Genomic DNA, 19332 nt, shown 5'->3' with positions numbered 1-19332 from the left:
CTTCAGCGAACGCTGTGCGTCGATCTCATCCAACGTGGCTCCTTCGCAGTACTGACGTCTCGACAGCGGTCATTCTGCGCCTGACACGCCGAAGGATCTGGGCGATCAATCCCTAGCAAACCGTCCCACAGAAGGGCCCCTTGAAGACTTGCCGACGAAACGGCTGAGGGCCTGCCAGATGACCTGCGCCTCGACTCCAGCTGTGTCGAAGTTGCCGCCGTCCAGACCAAACATCCTCATGCACACAGTGCTACTGCTCCACGGACCGTTGTACGTGTTAGTGTGTACTTGCGAGTGCTGGCACTGATGACTAGAATATGCTCGCATCCCAGTATCCAACACGTCCGGGACACTGCTAACACGGATGCGCCTCTCAGCCCGCGGTGGTGCGTCCAAGCTTCTCCTCGGTGCGAAGACGCGGCTGGAGAGGCTGGCGCCCTGCGTGCGCATGCCTAGCACCCTCGCTGCGGAATAGGCCCGCAGCATAAGTCGTGGCCGAGGAGCACTCGCGTAGCGTCGTCTTTCGATGTACCGCGAGCTGGCGAGTTCCTCGATTGCGACCATGCCAGCCCAGATCCAGGCGATAGGCCCCCCTGCGAGACAGGGTTACGCGCTACAACTGGACACCCAGGCGGGCTGCTGGTGTGCGTTCCTCCGTCGACCGAACGCTAGGCGGCGAGCAGTGGGCACCTCCGTGCTCTCGCACTTCAGCAGGGCATACATACCTACAGGCGCGTTGCAGCAGAGGTCCAACACGGGGCCCGTTGGCGAGCGGACTGGGTCCGAACGACTATCACTCGGTGCTGGGTCAGATAGAGGACGACGCACGGGCACAGTGTGCCAATCGCGCGCTGCTCGGCGATACTGCCGCCGCACGCCGAGGGCGGGGCAATCCGCTTTCGACACACGTCCAGGCCTAGAAATCCAACTAGTGCGATATGTGGTAAGTCCCTCGCTGCCGAGTTTATTACGGACATTTGTACTCACTACGAATGGACGCCCAGGAAACACGTCGCCCTCAAGCCAGTTATACACACTGTACTGAGCTCGATCGTGCGCGGCCTATGCCCAACGTACGACAAGTCAGTGCTGCGCCGTCCCGCTCGTTCCCTTGACGCCCTACGCGTGCACGGTACATGCGCTTTGTGGTGCGTCACCACAGAAACTTCGATACTTACTCCTTTGTTTTCAGGTGTACACATGCAAGATGTGTGCGGGATATAGTTCTCGAACGGACACACCACCATTTATTTTGCTCTTGTTCTTCTGCCGCCACCTCCCCCGCAGTCAGATATGGCCGATACCGGTGCAAGCGCGACCGAGCGTCGTTTCACTATGCCGCGCCGCGATGCTACTAGTATAGCCCAGGGGCGCAATACAGGAGGCACCGCTGCAACTTCATCTCCTTTGATCGATCTTGGAGATGCCAGCCCGAAGAGGGTGAGTGACGGAACGTACCACGGTGTACGAGGTAGCTTGCTCACGCTCTGTTACGTTACAGACCTCAACACACCTTGGGGACCTCCAGACCCCATACCCCTCGTCAAAGCGCGTGAAACGCGAGGCGCGCTCGCCGAGTGGCACACTTGAAAGTCTCAACTCTATCGCGCAACCCACTGCTCCTATTGCGGGCGCGTCGACCAGGCCGCAATCTGCTACGACCGCACAGCATACAGAAGGCGCGCATGCCGCTGCGAGTCCGTGCACATCGCTGCCCATTAAGTCGGCGACCTTCTGGTACCCCGACGGAAATGTCGTGATCAAGGGTGACACAACCTACTACAAGCTGCACAGTTCGCGCCTGGCGCGGTACTGCATCTACTTCAAGAAGCTGTTCGCCGACGATGCCAACGAGTACGAAGATCGGTGCGAAGAGATCGACGGCTGCCCCATATATCACATTCCTGCCGATCTAGACTTGGGCGACTTTGAAAAGTTGCTGATCGTGCTAGAGACCCCGCTGTAAGACCCCACTCCTGTGATAGCTTTTTGCATAAGTAGCTGAACCCATTGCAGCATATATACAGATGCGCCACCAACACAGGCCATCGCGCTGTCCCTCGTTCGCGCCGCCCACAGCCTGTTGTGCGACGTGGTGCTCAAACTCGCGAGGAAGCACCTCTGTGCCATCTGGGACGCCGAGAATCCCCCGAAGGCGTCCCGGCACCCCACAACGAAGACGAACCCCGCTCCGTCGTCTCTGTCGGCCGATACCACAGCCGTGCACACATACCACGACGCGGTGTTTATCATCTTATTCGCGCGCCAGTACGGCATCCCGGAGCTGCTCAAACGCGCATTCTACGAACTCCTCGCGAGCGCCGAGTTCTGGGCCACGCTCACCGCGGACCGCAAGCAGATCAGGCTCACCGAGGCAGACCTGCTGCGCCTGTACAATGCGCGGCACGTCCTTCAGCAGCGCTGGCGCGAAGCGGTCGTGCTCGCGCCGTACATGGACGAGAAGGGCGTGTCGACGTGCCGGGGGAACGGGTCCGCGTGCTCGATATACAACCACCTCTATTCGAGTAGGTCCCAGCACTGGCGCAAGATGATGCTGGAGAGCGAGGTGGTCGAGGCGGGGATGGGTGATCCGCTGCGGTACGATGCGTCGAACGGGCTGACGAAGGAGCAGAAGGAGACGTGGTGCCGGGGGTGCCGCAAGGGGTGGACGGACATGCTCGCGGTGAAGCGGAGGGAGTGGTGGGCGAGCTTCGGCGAGCTGATGCAGCTCGCGTGAGTAGGTATTCGCACTCGATACCATCGGCAGCGGAGCCTTTAATACAATTCACGCGATCTATCAGATGTATATTACATGTTCGATAAACGCAATGACAGCTGTAGCTGTATTATTGAACCAAGCATGCGGACCTAGGTAGCACCTTCACCTTGTGTCACTGCTCGGAGCATTGAGGACTGTGGTAGGGTAGTCCAAAACGTGGCCGGCGGCGCAGGGCCCATGAGTGTCTGTATCGTCCTCAGGACCAAAAAGTGTGGTCGATAGCACCAAGACGGACACAGATCTGAGTGTGTTATGGCCGCGCAACCGGCGCGGCGTCCTCCGCAGCGTCAGCCTCCGCGGCCGTCCACGCAAGCTGCTTTGACCAGCACAGGGGAACGACTGAGTTGGGCGAGGAGAGTACAAAAATTCGTCGTATTGTGGCGTTCTAGCGGCGCGAGCATGAGTGGCTGAGTGGGGACCATGGTGGCGGCGGACACGCAGACGGCGCCCGAGTCGGAGGCCTTTCTACGCGCGATCTGGAACGGTGCACACTGGTAGCACATAGCAGCCTCCGTACGCGCGATATGGAAGCCCCACTGCTGGGGACCGGTCGTGCGAAGGTGTCGCTCCGCATAGTGGTTTGCCATATTTCCAAGGACTTGACATTGGCGTGCCGCGTGCTGATGAAACTCGCAGGGATGTGCACTTGTGAGATTGTTCGAATCCCCATGGCGCACCGCGTGACGCTGATCGAGCGAAAGTGTCATGTCGCTATGCTGCCCGCAGGCCCTCGCGGAACAAACTTGCCTTGCATACCCCCAAAAGCACAGATGTATGCATGCCGTGGAAGTTCCAGGGTATGTCCCAGAGACTCAACGGCCAGAGCATACGCCCGAAAGGTGCCGCTGAGCCCGCGGAGCATCGATACGTGCCGTGCTCGAACGTTGTATGCTACGAACGCTGACGGTGGTATACTGTGACGACTCGATGTTGTGAGTACGTCAATCCTGAGCGGTGGACTCACCAGGGCAGCGTGCCAATCTAGCTCCGCCTGTCTCGATGACGCGCGGTAGGACTGTCGCGCGCTGAACCGTGCGACCTCAGCCTGCTCATCGTAACTGGCGCCAGATTTGCGGACGAAGAGCCAGTGCATAGTGCCAGATAAGTATCTGCGCCAAAGCGTTCCGCACAGGGAGACGGGTTTAGAGCAGACGGTCGGCCTGAGACTCACCAAGGGCCATAATAGAGACGTCTCGCCCGTCGCGCCGCCGTGTTCAACGATGCCGCTGCCAGAAGCTTGCGAGAGCCCGTCTTGTCGACCTTGTACGAGTCGTGTCATAGCCATGCCATCTGAAGAGGCTGCGGGCGGTCAATGCGAGCCCCGATAAACGCAGAAGGGCCGGACAGCGAGCGACGTGTGGACGGTGTGGTTGAAGGAGAGGAGAAAGATATTCAGTTCCACAAAATCTATATCGGGCTTTTCCTCCGGTACTCACTCACTTAAAATGCGACTCGAAAAGCTATTGCCGACCTTGTCAGTGTACACTGTCTCGAGCTTGACGCCAGCGGTATCGAGCAGGTTTTTCGCCAGTGCCAGGCCGTTGTTGATATCCATCGTTCGGATCAGACGTCGAACATTGAGCACTTCAGTAACATACAACCTCTAGACTGTGCCAATAGAGAAAGCGAGAGGGTGGTGGGGACAGGCCTCTCGAGATGCGGTCGTCCGCGCCGAGTGCACTGAGTGAGCAGCGAGAGCGATGCGTGCGCATTCCCGAGATCCATCTGACGTCATCGCCCGAAGAGAGCCCGGCATCCACTGTAAGCGCTCGTTACTACCGCTGCACGCTTTCGCGACCTGCTCACTCAGGCTGTCACATTCGCCTCGTCGGGATGGCTCGAGCGTGACGCAGCCTGGGCAACTTCGACGAGTACCATCTTAGAGGGAACCGCGGTCTCGTCCAGAGGCCCGCGCGGCCGTATGAGGGACGCTCTAGCTTGAGCCACAGCACCCTCAGGTCAGGCAGGCCTGCGTCCGAGCGTATAACGGAACTCGGCCTGCACTACGACCGCGCCGACGTGACTCTGGTAAACTTAACGCGTGTGAGCGTCCGCTGTCGTCTGCGCAAGGAGCCTCAATCAGCGCGGAGCAATGGTTCCGGTGGGGGACTAGGGCGCGAGAATGCGTTGCGTTGTGGTGTTCGAGCCATGGGAGGATTTGCATATAAGTCGAGATCGAGAACCACGGCGGGTGCGGACGTGAGCGCGTCGCCCATGAAGGTCTGCGTGTGCGCGGCGTGGAACGATGCGCTTCCTGAGAACGGTCGTCTGAAGGTCTCGTTTTGCGTGTGGTTCTCCAGGTCTCCAAGTGCTTGTAGATCGCGTCACGCGCGGACGAAGCTCGCAAGCGCAACCTGGACACCCGAACGGCCGGGGCCGCATGATGTGTAGTTTGACACTTGCGTAGGTGAAGGGGTCTTGCCGTTACTTTTTTGGCTGATCCTCGTCGAGCACATCTGACTGTCATGCTCCACACGCGTGAGGGCAGCGCATCGTTGAAGCTTGAGGACGCGGCGAGGAGAGCGGCGGGAGAGTCCGCCCGAGACGGTGCCGTAGAGCACTGCTAGCGTAACATACGCGCGATACCTGAACGTTGCAGTGCGCGGCTACGCGCGTTGACGGCGGTGTGCTGCTACGATGAGAAGGTGTGACCATTGCAATCCTGGACAGTACGCAGAGACGACTTACCGCGTTAGCGTGCCGATCTATCTCCTCCTGTCTCGTTGATGCGAGGTACGTGGGGATGCAGAGCTGTCGCGTGCTGGACCGCGTGCGACATGCCCAGCGTGACTGGTACAAGCTTCGAATACGAAGAGTCTGCGTGCAACGGCGGGCTCTTGCGCATGTTGAGCCGCGCGGGGAGAGGGTCGGCCTGATTCTCACCGTGGGCAACCACAGAGACGATGCCCTGCCCGCCGCGCCGCCGTGGTCAACGATTCGGCTGCCAGGACAACTTCTGAATATAAATCGTCACGCGTGCGAGAGCCCGTCTTGTCGACCTCGAACGAGTGGTGCGATCCAGAGAACTCGTGTGCGATGGACACGGGTCGCGATTGACGCAGAAGGATCCGGCAGCGAGCGATGAACTGACGGTATGGCTGAGACACGCCCGAGATGCGCAGTTCAGCATGATGCTGTACTCACTCACTCGGTATGCGGTATGCGAATAGCGCGGCCAGTGAGCCCAGTGCAGATGTCGAGCTTGGGGCTCGGCGGTATCCAGCGAGCGTCTTACTGCCAGGTCGTTGTTGAAGTCGATAGTGCAGAGCAGATGTCGAGCAGCATGTGACTTGTGATTGTGCGAATAGAGTAAGCGAGAGGGTGGCGAGGACAGACTCAGGTGTGGCAGCCGTCCGAGTGAGTGAGAGTGAGTGAGAGGCGTGAAGTCGCGCGCATGCCCGGGGATCGTCTGACGTCATCGCCCAGGACGCGTGTAGGCGCTCGTACTTGCCTTGCATCCCGTCCGCAACTACCGCGACGCCGACTCTGCCTTGCTGCTCACCGTGCTCGTCGAGCCTACGTCTCAGAGGCATCTAGTCCCCTCATTCTATCATTGCAGCGAATAGTGCAAGACGCCAGAGGTCGCCGCTCCCCGCGTTCTCAGTCAATCCCTACACAAAGCTCCCCTCCCCTGCACCTCCCAAAGCCTCGGGAAAGATCTGCTATGTCTCCGCAGGAATGGACCATCCCGGATTGAGCCATCCGTGACTCTCGACTTCGCGACCAGACGGTCCCCGCGCAGTACTACGCGCACTGCGCAACTCGTTGCTACTTGAAAGCCCCGTGTGGCAGTACGCGGCACTACGGGATGAGACGGCGCAGGACGAATCTGAAGGGCGTGCGTGTTGCCCCCGCCTTCGCCCATGTCGACTGCGCGGAGTCCGCACAACTAGTTGGTAAGTCAGGGCTGCCTCTCTGCCTCGATCGCGTGCCTCACGCGCCTTCGGGGCCGACGACGTTGTAACACGCTTCTGGAGCCGAGACGTCCCAATTTCATACATAATGTCGCTCAGACATGGATACGCCATCGAGTAAATGTGGGTTATGGCGTGCGATGGGCTACCTGTCCGCTTACACTGCCGGAGGTGAGTGCTCCGCATGTTCTCTTCCAAGCCAATGTTCATTCGCTCCGCCCGTCTCGGTACACGTCTTCTGCAGCAAGCACGCCCGCATGCTATGGCCGTGTAGGTAAAAGTTCTCGGAGCTGCGTACCCGCGTAGGTCGGAATACCACCGTAGGACGCGGTCTAAAGTCCTCATAATGCGGTGCCTCTTGATTGTGCTGTACGTGCTTGTTCTTACCTTCAGCCCCAACGCACGGCGATATCTTCTGGAACGAACGGAAGGTTCTCTTCACCGCGATCACAGCACTCGCGGCGGCGCGTCCGTATCACTCCTCTATCACACCTTCGCGGCGGCGCTCTTGTACATCGCGACACGTACCTGCAACACGCATGTGCCAGTACCTCTGAGCCTACGGGCGTGCGCCCGAGCCTCTCTGGGCGCGAAGACGCAGCCGGCGAGGCTGACGCCCCACCTGCGCACGGCCCAATACCCTCGCCGCGGACGTTGCGGATGGATTGGTGGGTGATGTTTGCCAACTTGATGCAGCTCATGTAGACGTTTGTAGGCAATGTTGCCCGAGTGCATATCGATACATTCCTAGAGAAGTACGTGCAAGTTGTGTGGTATACTAGTATCCGGGACAATGTAATATATTGGTACACGCAAGACCAAGGTAGCAATGCTCGACGCTGTGTGCGAATACCTATAGTGCATCGAACCGTTCGGATGCAGTATGCCGGTTTATGTGTGCTGGAAGTAGAGCGAACAAGGCAGTGATTTCGAGTCTTGGAAGGAGTAGGGCTCGCCCGACGTGCGAAGGGACATACGGGTACAGCCATCGCAGTATGCGCGCTCTGTCACCAAGACTCTGTCAGTGTTTCGTCAACAGACGGCGGCGTATTTGTGACTCACGAAGTACAGCCGCGAGTCTGCATAGACGATCCCACACAACCCGTATGGACAGCCCGGCCTAACCCGTGCGGCCGGCAGACCGTATTACTCTCGTAGACTGTGCGCGGCCCGAGCAGGAGAGGTGGCAGTGGCGGTATGTAACTGCCTCCAGGCTCGGACCATTCGTCCACGTATCTTCAATCATGTCTGCATGCTGGTTTGCAGCGAGTGAGGCGGATCTAACGACGCATTTGGTACCACAGCGTAGAAGCAGAGTGAGGCAGATCGGGGACGTACCTGTGGATGCAGCCGTGCCCTCAAGATGCGCAAATATGGCGGTCACTTGAGCAGACAGTACGGTGTTCTGCGACATGAGGGTGGTGTTTTGCGATACAAGAGCTGCGTTTTGCGACATGAGAGAAGCAATCTGGCAGGATATGTCCGCGCTCTCCGAGGGGAGCGTATATGTCATGGAATTCGGAGTTGACAGAGCGGACGTTGGAGTGTTTGCTGCCCGTATGTAGGCATTCTTGCGCACTTGTGATGTAGCCACGTAGTCTTCACTGACGGCACTTGGGGTCACATCCACATCGCTAGCAGCGGGCACTTGAGGAGACGAGCGCTGTATAGGTAGCGACTGTCAGCATCTCCTCTCGTGTAGGTCACGGCACTCGCTGTGCCCGTGTGGCCCGACTCACTGAGACATTGTGGTAGTACCTCCGCGCCCCATCACCGACGCTAGCATGATCACTCCCAGGCGGGATGGCACCCTCTGCAAAGGTATCCGGCGCATTCGAAGCAATAGCCAATGCTGGAGGGTGTCTAAGGAGAGGAGACAAACCCAAGGACGACATCGCGCGCTGCGAAGTTAGACGCGGGAGCTTCGCACGCCTATGAGACAAATCAGCATCGACACTACCGCGCCGTCGTCTTTTTGTGCTAGTGTTGGGAACGTGCGCCAGTTCGTCCTGGGTAGCCTGTCTGTCTGTAGACGTGCGCTGAATGACATTGTCAGACAACTCGCACAGGCATCAGCTGTTAGGACGGAAGAGCACTGACCTGTGGACTAGTCATTTGGCTCGAACTGCTGTGATGAGCAATTTCGTCTATCTTCTCGACTGGAATGAATGCCTGGGGAAGCGCTCCTTCGACCGGGGGGTTCGAGATCACCGGTAGATTGCGCGTCGCTATCCCCTGGAAAGGGAGCAGCCCGTAGGAAGGCTGCCCGTCGACCACAGAAGCTGATTGGGTGTGCCGGTACGAAACCCCCTGGGACATCTCGATGAAGACCCAGAGCGTGTTGTCATCGGCAGCACCCGCACCCCTCACGGGGCGCTCCAGTCCGACCCGCACGAGCCTGAGGCCGAGGGCACCTGTATCTGGGTCGCTATCGACATGTATGAGGAAGTGCGCGTCGGCGAGCACGCGGGGAGGTGAGAGCCCAGGGAGGAAGTATGTGATGTAGTCGTGCCCTGCATCTCCTGAATGATGGGTGCCCGTGCCAGCGCCGAGACGGTACGTAGAACGCGGGATTTTCGCACGGGGAGAGGTACCGGGAATGTCCAGCGAGTTGATGAAATGGGAGAGGAGAAAGCGAGGCTTGGTATTCGTTTCGAGCGTGAGCTGCAGACAGATCTCGTGTTGTGGCTCCGCTCCTGAGTGCAGTTGTTCGGGGATAGAGGTGATGGAAGTCTCTGCGAGGATGAAGTGCTCTCGGCGCTCGCACTGCAAAGGGGAGGCTACGAAGCCAAGAGCGCGCAGGTCCTCGACGGAACGAGGGGCAACTCGTATCACAGCGCCGTTCTCTCTGTCTCCGGGCCAAAGCTGTGGACCAAACCGGGCTGTAGGGTCCTTTTGACGGGATTTCGGAGCTGGAGGATTCCAATGGTGGCGCAAGAGGGAGATCTCCATGGGTGCCGGCAGAAGATATTGACGCAGTGACAGCAAGGCCTCTGTTGCCAGGCGAACGGTGTGAAATGGTGCCTCTGTGCATTCCGAATGAGTGGCGATCAATGAGACACCAGGCTCCTGGTTTCCGGACGCAGGGGTTTTCCGGCACAGAGGGAGGGCGATGAGCGAACCATCCGCGTCTTTACAAGGAAGAAGAGCAAGCGTATGGGCGTGAGCGTGACGAAGCGACATGCACTTCTCGCAACACCTACGCGACGTATAAGTACTGAAGAGCTGTGGTAACGCCGTGAGGTCGATGCAGAGAAACCGAGCGCGCACCCCTTGCGGCGTGAAGATGCAGTGTAGGGGCGGTACATCTGCTTCTCGCCGCCCTAGGTGCCGCGCGAAAGCTGCGGGGGACAGCGGTGTGATGTCGAGGGCTCCTTCAAAGTGCGATGGGCACGAAGCGAGGAGGCCGGGCGCGGCAGATTGACCTCTCCAGACGAACGACGAGGATGAGTTGACGGATGTCAGAGTGCAACTTCGACCCCACGTGAAGACGCTCTGGTCAGGGATCGTCCTGATGATTGCCTCCTGGAGGCGGAGAAAAGCGTTGAGGCCTTCGCCGTAGATCGGGGACATATGGATGTTGAAGATACCCATGAGGCAATATGCACGGTCCTCGACGCGAGTCGTCTCGCGCTTCGCGGCCCACGCCATCCTCCGCGCGACGCTCGCAGAGTGCATGGTCGCGCGCCCGGTCAAGATGTCGAAGTCAATCCCAGTAATCTGCGCAAGTGTGGAAGCGAGCCCCATCCTCGTCCCGAGATAGCTCCACGAGACGGACAGGAACACTACCCGCTCCGGCGCGATAAGCTCTTGCAGGGTCCATCCCCGTTTGTGCCACCTACTCTGCGAGAACTCAGACCGGTCATCCATGAGGTTGTCGCCTTCGTGAACGTCTTCAAGGTAGACGTAGCAGACGTCCGCAAGCCTGTACCACTCGAACATCGAGTTGATAGCTTCCGAGAGCTCCGCGCTGCTCGTTTTGTCGATGCAGCAGGAGTCGAGCCATAAGAGCTCGTACCCGGCCTGCCGCGCGATTTTGCATACCCCCTTTATCTTTTCCGATAGGTCAGGATGGGTGAATATAGTCTGGAGGGTATCGATGATGATGGGTGCAGGATGAGATGAGGAAGTGGTGGACGCCTGGGCTTCCCTCCGGAGCTGCTGGACAGCAGTTTGTAGCTTTCGGATATCCTCGTAGGACTGCTCGCCACCCGCGTCTTCAGGGCGCCAGGTATGAGATATGATTGCGTAGGAAACTTGACTTGGGTCATTATGCCATTCGAACTCGCCAGAGGTCGTATTGAGGAAGCGTGGCATGCGGACAATGCTAGGGCATGGAGTCAGGGACATATCTTAGACACCACAGATGACCAATATAATCAATCTCACCGATCACTTGCGGAGGATGTGAGTGCTTGATTCAACGGTCGGGACGAGAGGATAGGACTGGGTACGCCTTCAACGTCTCATCGAGGACAGCGTCATATATCTGTTACAACGTGTTAATATCGGCAACAGGCCCGAAATCCGAAGCCAAATGAGCACCTTCCCCGCAGCCAAATTAACGCCAGCCTCGCCGCTTCGTTCACCGCCGCAAATGCTATGATTCTGCACGTTTCCCTGTCCTTTACAATCAACGTACTGCGGGTCATACAGAATGGTGTGTCGGACCGAAGGTGGGCGTCCGAGTCTCGTTGCACTGAACTCAACAAAAGTGTGAGTCTGATATGAACTATGCATAAGCGTATCAGCGATCGACAAGTAGAGTTTAAACGAGACATCTGCATACCTCTCTCAGTAAGCATCTATAGCCACATCGGTTACTCCCAGGAAATAGATAGCAGACCGGGAATAGTACTTACTGTCGCAGCCTCCGGAACCTCGACCCGGTCCTGTACATATAATGCAATGCATAGCTTGCCTATAGGTGTGCATACGCAGACCAACCGTCCCAGGCTGTCTGCCGAAGCCGGTTGAAATTCCCTGGTATTTGGAAAGGCGGGACTCGGCGCGCATGCATAGCCTGGGTGGATGGTGGCTGACAGGAGAAGAGGTATGAGCGCTGAGCGCTCAGCTGTCGGAACATCGAGCCGAGCGTCCTCGCCTCGAATGCATGGTGTTCAAGTTCTGTCAAACCACTATCCTCCTAGCCGTGTCTGAACGTGTGCTGTGGCCGTGCGGCGGACCACGTTGGGCCGCGACCAATGCTTCGGTCCGGCCAACGGGTGAACGTGTCCTGTGTACGTCGCTGGCTCACCGGGATGAGGGTTTGTGCTGTTCACAGTTCAGCCACAGTAAGTTCTTCGAGTCGGCGCGAAGTCCACCGCGCACTGACAGGCGCTACATCCTTGCCCGCAGCATACTCAGGTCAAAGATGCCCGAGTTCCATCCGCACCTGCATACGTAACGAACTCGGCCTCTGCCAGCCCCGATGTCTCTCTGGTATAGAATCGCAATGTTCGCCCGCCTCAGCTGTCGTCTGCGCAAGGAGCCTCGATAGCGCGGGATATGGATTACACTGGGTGGGTGTGAATCAGGAATTTGGCAGGGACGACTCGGATGCGCAAGCGCCCCTCCGTGATGTTGTCTTTTTTTTTTGAGGTCAAGTTTTTATATCCCGCTCATACGTAGTACAGGTGCGGCGTTCTAATTGTGTTTACACGGTGGATGGCGAGTGTTTCTCAGCCTATGGCGCCGACATCTAAGGGCTCTGAGCTTGCCGTGTCCGGCTCGCTGCCGCGGTTGTGGTCCTTTTCGTCCCACCCGTCACGAGAGTAGGTCTATCTGAGAACCCGTCCATGTATCAGTTCCAGTAGATATACGCAGATAGGGAAGCCGCAAGTGTCGTAGTATGAAGCCGAAGCCGAAAGTAGCAGTTCGAGTTTCGAGTTGGTGGTGGGAGTGGGAGTGAGAGCCTGCGGCAGAAAGCGCCCATCTAACGGAGCGCTAAGCGCTGTATACCGCGCAGTGTTGATCAGACCACGACAATCCACGCATACGTCCAAAGCTCCCAAGTGTATGTACATTGCAGGACGTGTGACTATAAACTACCACAGAGAGAGTAGTCGTATGAGAAAAGATGGTCCATCGCCCGTTTCCATGCACGCCCGTCGTGACGAGAGTGCTTCACTTCAACTCTTCTTCGCCACTTTGTCATTCCGGATAGTGTTCAAGACGTGCGCGTCGAAGCCGACGCAAACCATATTCCATACGGCTATGATCTAAACAGCAGTAATCGCGGTTTAATGATTCCATGTAAGCATCGTGGTGGAAGCGGGGAGACGCACCTCGTTGCCGTCCTCATACGCCTTGATGATCTTCTCCATATCTTTCAATCTCTTCTCCCGAGCTTTCTGCTTTTCCTCTAGCGTTTTGGGCGGGTTTATTCCCTTGGCAGCCTTGATCTCGCTTTGGAGCTCTTGTGAGGTGGGCATCCGGCTTAGGCGGTCGCGCAGGGTGACCCTTGCCCGTATGTCGCTGAACTTCGCCTGAGTGCAGATGGCCCTCGCCCACGTATTTTTCACCTGATACGCATTATATGAGTTTCCGTCTCCCACAGAGGCTAGTGCAATGGCCTACCCCGGGCGACCATGTCCTGTACTCCGCCGCTGAGAGTGATGGCGCGCGTGTCAGCTTGTACTCCCCGACGTACTCGTGCTTGGCCGATTCCCGCTGGACAAGGACAGTTTGTACGTCCCCTTTCCACTTGTACGCATCATTAGCGCGATACAGGAGCCCAGGCTTCCCGGGGGACTGTGGCAGAAACGGGTTTTTGTCGAGGGTGGGAAAGAGAAAATCGCGGGGACTCGCTTTGTTCCCGCTTTTCTCGGCTAGTTTGTTTGACGGAACGCTCCAGTGTCCCTTGTTCAATTCTGTACGAGACACTCTGAGCGCGAGCAAGGAAGGGTCGACGTGGGGGATCTGGTACCGCGGAAGGGGATCCACGCGATCCCTGATTCGCGGGACTCCATTTTCAGCAGGCTGCGGGCCAACGCGACTAGATGACGCAATGGGGGCAGGAGAAGGCGGGCGACGAGGATGTGCACTCTATCAGGTACGGGCACGTCAGCGAGCCCCTTCGCGAGCAGGAAATCTCTGACTCGCCTTGTGCAGCGCCCGTCCACGACTCTCCTTTCCTCGCGCAGGCGCGGGAGAAGACAATCTCGCAGATGACGAGTCGAGGACGTCAATTGGCTCAGGATTGCCAGTGTGGTGAGACCCAGGAACGGCGAATGTACCCGAAGCTTGGGTGTGGCTCGAAGGTGGTCTTTCTTCGGCGACCTGATCGAAACGCGGCGCCTTCTCTGCAGTCGCACGAGCGGGGACGGACGAAGCATCAAGAGCGTCGGCGTAGGACAATTCTCTCGAGAACGAACGGGATCGCTGATTCGACCCGAACTCGGCGGACGACAGAGTGTTCTCGTCATCGAGAGTGACCTCCACTGGGGCAGGGCTCACAGGCGGAGTGGTCAGGTCTGACATGGGTGAGACGGACCTTTCCCAGGAGTCTGGGGGTGCAACGGCGGACCCGCCGGATTGCTCCGCGGTCTCTGGTTGTTTGGGAGCCACGGATACACGTGCGACTTCCGAGATGCGCTTGACGGTCTTGGGAATCTGGACCCAGACCTTCACCTTCTTCCGCGGGCTCTCAAACGGAGGCCATACTGATAATGACGAAAGGGAATCTGGGAGGGGTGCGGGTGAAAGGCGCGCTTTGCGCTTCTGTGATGACACCTACGTGATCAAACACATTGAGTATTCAGCGATAGACCGCTCTGACGACGAATAACAGCTCGAACACTACTGACCGGCTCATGAGCGGCAGAGCTACTCGACGCGACAGGTGGAGCGGTAATGACGTCGTCTTCACCGTCCAATACGAAGGGATCGTCGGCACTCCCCGTATGGGATAGCGCAGGGGTGTATGGTCGCGCCCTGTATGCAGTCGGGGGAGGCTACAGGGTCGCGCCGTGTCATGAACGACACTTCTCTGCGTCTCTCGGGGTACACTCACCTTGAAAGGAGAATCCCCTTGCTTCAGCGCACCATGCGGCGGCTCGTTACTCCCCGACGACGCCGCCTGAAGTTCTCCAGGAGATTGTGAGGTTGTCACTAGTGACACAGTCGGCTGCCTCTGCCTCTCCTGCGCCAGGGCTTCCTGCAGATACGCGATCTTCCCCTCCAGGTCGACGACCCTGCCCTCCAGAGTCACGATCTGCGTCGCCTGTTTCTTCACGTGCGCCTTGTAGTGCTGTATCCGGAACTCCAGAGCCGCAGGATCGTTGTATAGCTTGGAATCCATGACTGTAGACGACGCGATAGAGGGTGCTGTAGGAATCAGAATTCAAGGTTCAGTGGGTTGTACAGCGGAGTTGTCGGCGCGCGATGTGTTCGAGCGAGTCGGGCTTCTTTCCCGGTGACTGGAGTTTTAGGGATGATACCATGCGCATGCGAGTCTTCGGATGTGGTGTCAACCTGTTTGTAGATGGAACAGAAACATACGCATCATGAGGCGGATAGTATAGGACAAGGAGGCAGAGTGCTGGAGTGCACTGCGGCAGCGCGGACAGCGGCCGGGCAAAGCCGAACACAGCCACACAGGTCCACAGGATCGCGGCGTGCGACTCGTGCTAAGTTGACTTCGCACTTTTGCTCCCTTCTATCAGCTATTCAATATGCAGACATACGAGAGGCTCGCATTAAAGGAGACATAGTCGCTTATTAGCTGCGTATATTAACGTAATAACCCTTGCCCTGAGCTGATCCTCTGAACCGTGATATTTCCACTGAGCACCTCCGAGCTGATCTGGCGGCCCATGGCCAACTTCCGCCATGTGCGATCCCGACCTTTCGTCCCATACTCGATACTATGAACACCTTCGTTCGATCCGGGGGTTCAAGCGCAGTTATGTCCTTCCACAAGACTATTTTCCGCCGGAATGTTACGTATCGGTGGAGCCTGCAAGATCCTGTCCTGCAGTATGCCTTCCAAGAGCTGTACGTCAAAGCCGACGCATACCATGTTCCACACGCCCATTTCCTGAGCGAAAGAAAAACGTGAGGTCATCAGATACAAGTCGCAATGATGGAATTTGCGAGACGGAACTTGAACGCACCTCGTCGCCGTCCTCGTACGCCTTGACGATCTTCTCGACGTCTGTGGGATCATAAATCGACTTCCTCTTTTCTTTGCTTGAGCCAACAGCATCCCGAGTAGCCATCTGCCTTGCCGTACGAGCCTCGATCTCGGTCTTCATCTCCTGTGCTGTTGGTGCCCGGCCGAAGCGGTCGCGCAGGACGACTCTCGCCCATATCTCGTGGAACTTGGCGCGATCGCAGATGCACGTCGCCCACGTCTTCTTCAACTAGTCCACACGATATCAGTCCGGGTCGGCTGTACGGCCGAGCGGCGCGGATCTACAAATGGAAACCCCACCTTAGGCGTCCACGTCTTGAACTCTGCCACGGAGAGTGGCGGCGCGCGCGACAGCGCGTATTCACCCACATACTGGTACACGCCCCTCTTCCGAGACTGCACGAACACGGTCTGCGCGCAGTCTCGCCACCCGGACACGTCGTTTGGGCGATACATGAGGCCGGGTCTCCCGGGGGACCGAGCGACGAGGGGTTGGTATTCGAAGACGTAGTTTGCCGTCGATCGTGACAGTCGCGCACGGACCCGGGGCGGGTATGCGCACAGAGCCTTGTAGGAGCTCTTTGCCAGAACACTGGCGTGTCCGGGAATATAGCCCTACTCCACCCCCATACCAATCCGTTCTATCCGGTACATTCCATGCCGCACAGATATATTGCAGCGCTTACACAACACGTGTCTACCGAACGCCCGCCGCGTCCGCATCACTGGGCGCGCTTGAACCTCCGGACGAGCAGCGGCATCTGGCTGCCCTGCTCGGGCGCGCTGCGGAGGAGCGGCCTCTGCACAATGCTCGTCTTCTTCTGGATGTCGCTTGCCGGCACGGCGAGCTCGAACTCGAACGCGCGCACAAGTTCGAAGAGCAAGGCTTTCATCCTAGATGATAGATGTGAGTAACGGGCCTAATGCGCATGTCGCATACAACGTACTCGACGAGGGAAAAGCGGTACCCGATGCACGCGCGGGGGCCACCGAGGAAGGAAAGAATATGGCCCCATACCCCAGGGATTCCTGAGATCGTCTCCGGGGGGTCAATCCAGCGCTCAGGCCTACGACACGTGTTAGATTCGACGAAAAGGTAAACACCATAGCAAGGACTCACTTGAATTCGAGCGCGTCCGCGCCCCACAGCTCCGTCGATCGGTTTAGGGACAGCACGGGGATGATGATCGGACTGCCCTTTGAGATGTGGATGCTGTCTTGTACCTTCCCGTGCCGGTCGACGAACGGCTCGCTGATCGGGATCACGTCGTCCTTTGTGGCGACGCGCATCGTCGTGGGGACCGGCGCATGGATGCGCAGGGTTTCGCGGACGACCGCGTCGAGGTACGGGAGGCCGTTGAGTTCGTCCATCGTGGGGGCTTCGGTCTGTAGGGTGAACAACTCGTCACGGAGCTTCTTCTGTACATCGGGGGCCTGTGTGAGTGCATACAGGCACCACATCGTGGCAGTGCTAGTCGTTTCGTGGCCGGCGAGAAGGAACCTGTCAATAAACATGAGTGCGCGCACGCTCCACATAGCGTGCATATGCGTACGTCGGAACCTCTGCGCAACAGCGTCAGGAAAGAATAATCCATGATAGTTCAAGACAGCTCACGAGCCAGCACGTCTTCGTGCGAGAGCCTCTGGTTCTCGGGGATGTCCGTCGCCATGTTCGCCTTCATAAGCAGCGTGAGCAGATCCCGCCCTTGGATATCCTTCCGCTCAACGCCGCCGCTCTTGCCCTCGGACATCTCACGCGCGATCTGCGCCTTCTTCTCCTCGATGAGCTGGAGGCCGATGCGGCGCATGACGTCCTGCGCATGGTCTAAACGCTTCGCGCGCTCGTCGGGCTGGCAGACACTGTTCAGCACGAGTATTCGGAAGGCTCCAGAACACTCACGAAGATGTCGAGGGCGGGGAACACGTTCTTGAGGAACGTGAAGATCGTGAAGTTGGCGCCCGGGTTGAGCACTTCTTGGAATGCCGCGTTCAGTTCGTTCGGCTTGCCGCTCAAGGAGTTGAAGTTGTAGTTGAAGCCTAGACCAGTCACGGTCGGCGAAAGGTGTAGATAGTGAACCATGCCATGGGGTCTGCGTACCAGCAAGGCCGATGACGTCAAGTGTCATCTTGCTTAGGCCTGAGAGGACCTCGATGCGCGTCGGCGAGCCGTCTGCTGCAAGTTGAGCATCCCAGACGTCTCGAAGCTGCGCAATTGTTGACGTTGGTTCAGATCTGTTCGAATGATTAGTATGGTGTACGCACCTCTGCGGCTTTCTCAACGAAGATCGGAGTCAGTTCGCGGATTTGCGCAGGGCCGAAGGCCGGGTTCTGCAAGACAACCTGCATTAGGATCACGCGCATATCATATGTCGAAGGTCGTGTTCCCTACCATTATGCGCCTCTAAAGTCTTGATTTAGCATATAGCGAAGACGAGAATAAACCGAGAAATATACCTGTTGTCTGTGTTGGTCCCCTAGGGGCGTATAGAGTTCGGTAACATGATCGTTGTATGAGATTATTGATGCATACCTTCGGTGAAGAGGACACCTGAGAGCAAGAAAAAGTGTTAGTCTCACAATTAACAAACGCGCGTCGAAAACGAGCTCTAGCTCAGGGGGCGCTGATGCGGACTGGCCCGGAGGCGCTGCACTCGAGCTCGTTTCTTGAGCAGTGTTCGTTACTAACCTTTCCCAAGTATTTTTGCCACATTCCTGCGCGCCGCCTCCGACTTCTGGTAGTCTGTCGAGTGTGTGAGAATATGATTGAGCGCGCGAGTGTCCGTCGTCCATAGGCGGCTAAGCTACAAAGAGTCCCGAGTTCAGCCATGAGTTTGATCGCCAAAAGACTCTTCTTCTTACACCGAAGAAACCCTTGTAGGAGATCACGGGCCCATACTCTGCAGCCCAGCGTTCTTGGGGGACGGAGTTGTCCTCGTCTTGAATCGCCTTGATGTTCCCATAGATCCAGCTGGGACTGGGCGGTCCGGGGAGGTTCCTGAGGGGCGAGGTATACGCCCGAGAGAGCATGGGCCATATCTTCCAGAGAGCAAGGACTATGAGGCCTGCGAAGGAGGCCAAGGCAGTCTGAACGAGCGAAAGCATTGTCTCAGTGCTGAGGGACTTGCTGGATCTGTGTTCGAATCTCTACCGCCCTCCCATGCCCTTATATGCTGATCGATTGACAGCACTCCGGAGGCGGAGACGTACGTGTCTCGATGTCCCTGGAATGCGTACGCGTCGCTCGGTGTACTGCACGGTGTGAGGGACAGAAGAGAGAGATGCCGAGTACGCGTTCACTCGCTGCACGGCACCGGCAATGCGACTGCACAGCCGCATATGCCCGTACGCCGTGAAAGTCGAAGCCTCGCCGCTTCCGGACCATTCACCTGCGTTTTTGTCAGCAACTTCAAACTCGCGGATCGGGCTATTATCTGTAATTCACCGGCACGAACGGACATACAAGGTCTTATATATCCAGGATCTGGAAATATCCAGTAGATCAG

At 57.7% G+C, this 19332-nt stretch overlaps 6 protein-coding genes across 6 annotated transcripts; 1 reads left to right on the top strand and 5 right to left on the bottom strand.

The window, feature by feature from the left end:
- Positions 1-1293: 1293 nt before the first annotated feature.
- TRAVEDRAFT_23898 (uncharacterized protein) lies at positions 1294-2737 on the top strand (the record flags this gene model as incomplete). The annotated part of the gene is made up of 3 exons (XM_008045150.1): positions 1294-1440; positions 1502-1962; positions 2017-2737. 3 exons carry the CDS (start codon positions 1294-1296, stop codon positions 2735-2737), a joined length of 1329 nt encoding a protein of 442 aa, XP_008043341.1.
- Positions 2738-7935: 5198 nt separating this feature from the next.
- On the bottom strand, positions 7936-9645 carry TRAVEDRAFT_23897 (uncharacterized protein; the record flags this gene model as incomplete). Its single annotated transcript, XM_008045149.1, has 5 exons — positions 7936-7973; positions 8032-8356; positions 8433-8545; positions 8576-8732; positions 8794-9645. The coding sequence occupies 5 exons, from the start codon at positions 9643-9645 to the stop codon at positions 7936-7938; spliced, it is 1485 nt and encodes a 494-aa protein (XP_008043340.1).
- Positions 9646-10173: 528 nt separating this feature from the next.
- On the bottom strand, positions 10174-11010 carry TRAVEDRAFT_133239 (uncharacterized protein; the record flags this gene model as incomplete). The annotated part of the gene is made up of 1 exon (XM_008045691.1): positions 10174-11010. A coding segment is annotated over one exon (837 nt), but the record flags the coding sequence as incomplete, so codon positions are not given.
- Positions 11011-12709: 1699 nt separating this feature from the next.
- Positions 12710-14995, bottom strand: TRAVEDRAFT_74857 (uncharacterized protein; the record flags this gene model as incomplete). The annotated part of the gene is made up of 6 exons (XM_008045690.1): positions 12710-12914; positions 12981-13217; positions 13273-13740; positions 13798-14427; positions 14502-14648; positions 14708-14995. The coding sequence occupies 6 exons, from the start codon at positions 14993-14995 to the stop codon at positions 12825-12827; spliced, it is 1860 nt and encodes a 619-aa protein (XP_008043881.1). The 3' UTR covers positions 12710-12824.
- A 640-nt stretch (positions 14996-15635) lies between these two features.
- On the bottom strand, positions 15636-16285 carry TRAVEDRAFT_52729 (uncharacterized protein; the record flags this gene model as incomplete). Its single annotated transcript, XM_008045337.1, has 4 exons — positions 15636-15662; positions 15713-15733; positions 15810-16058; positions 16115-16285. 4 exons carry the CDS (start codon positions 16283-16285, stop codon positions 15636-15638), a joined length of 468 nt encoding a protein of 155 aa, XP_008043528.1.
- Positions 16286-16551: 266 nt separating this feature from the next.
- Positions 16552-18931, bottom strand: TRAVEDRAFT_52728 (cytochrome P450; the record flags this gene model as incomplete). Its single annotated transcript, XM_008045336.1, has 13 exons — positions 16552-16723; positions 16777-16896; positions 16950-17330; positions 17383-17392; positions 17445-17679; positions 17730-17866; positions 17928-18033; positions 18092-18157; positions 18219-18230; positions 18284-18303; positions 18360-18377; positions 18516-18630; positions 18689-18931. The coding sequence occupies 13 exons, from the start codon at positions 18929-18931 to the stop codon at positions 16552-16554; spliced, it is 1635 nt and encodes a 544-aa protein (XP_008043527.1).
- Between the last annotated feature and the right edge of the window lie 401 nt (positions 18932-19332).

The sequence above is a fragment of the Trametes versicolor genome (genome assembly GCF_000271585.1).
Source record: "Trametes versicolor FP-101664 SS1 unplaced genomic scaffold TRAVEscaffold_12, whole genome shotgun sequence".
NCBI classification, from domain to species: Eukaryota; Fungi; Basidiomycota; class Agaricomycetes; order Polyporales; family Polyporaceae; genus Trametes; species Trametes versicolor.
Note: the sequence above shows the minus strand (reverse complement) of the source record. Positions and strands in the feature narration are given on the sequence as shown.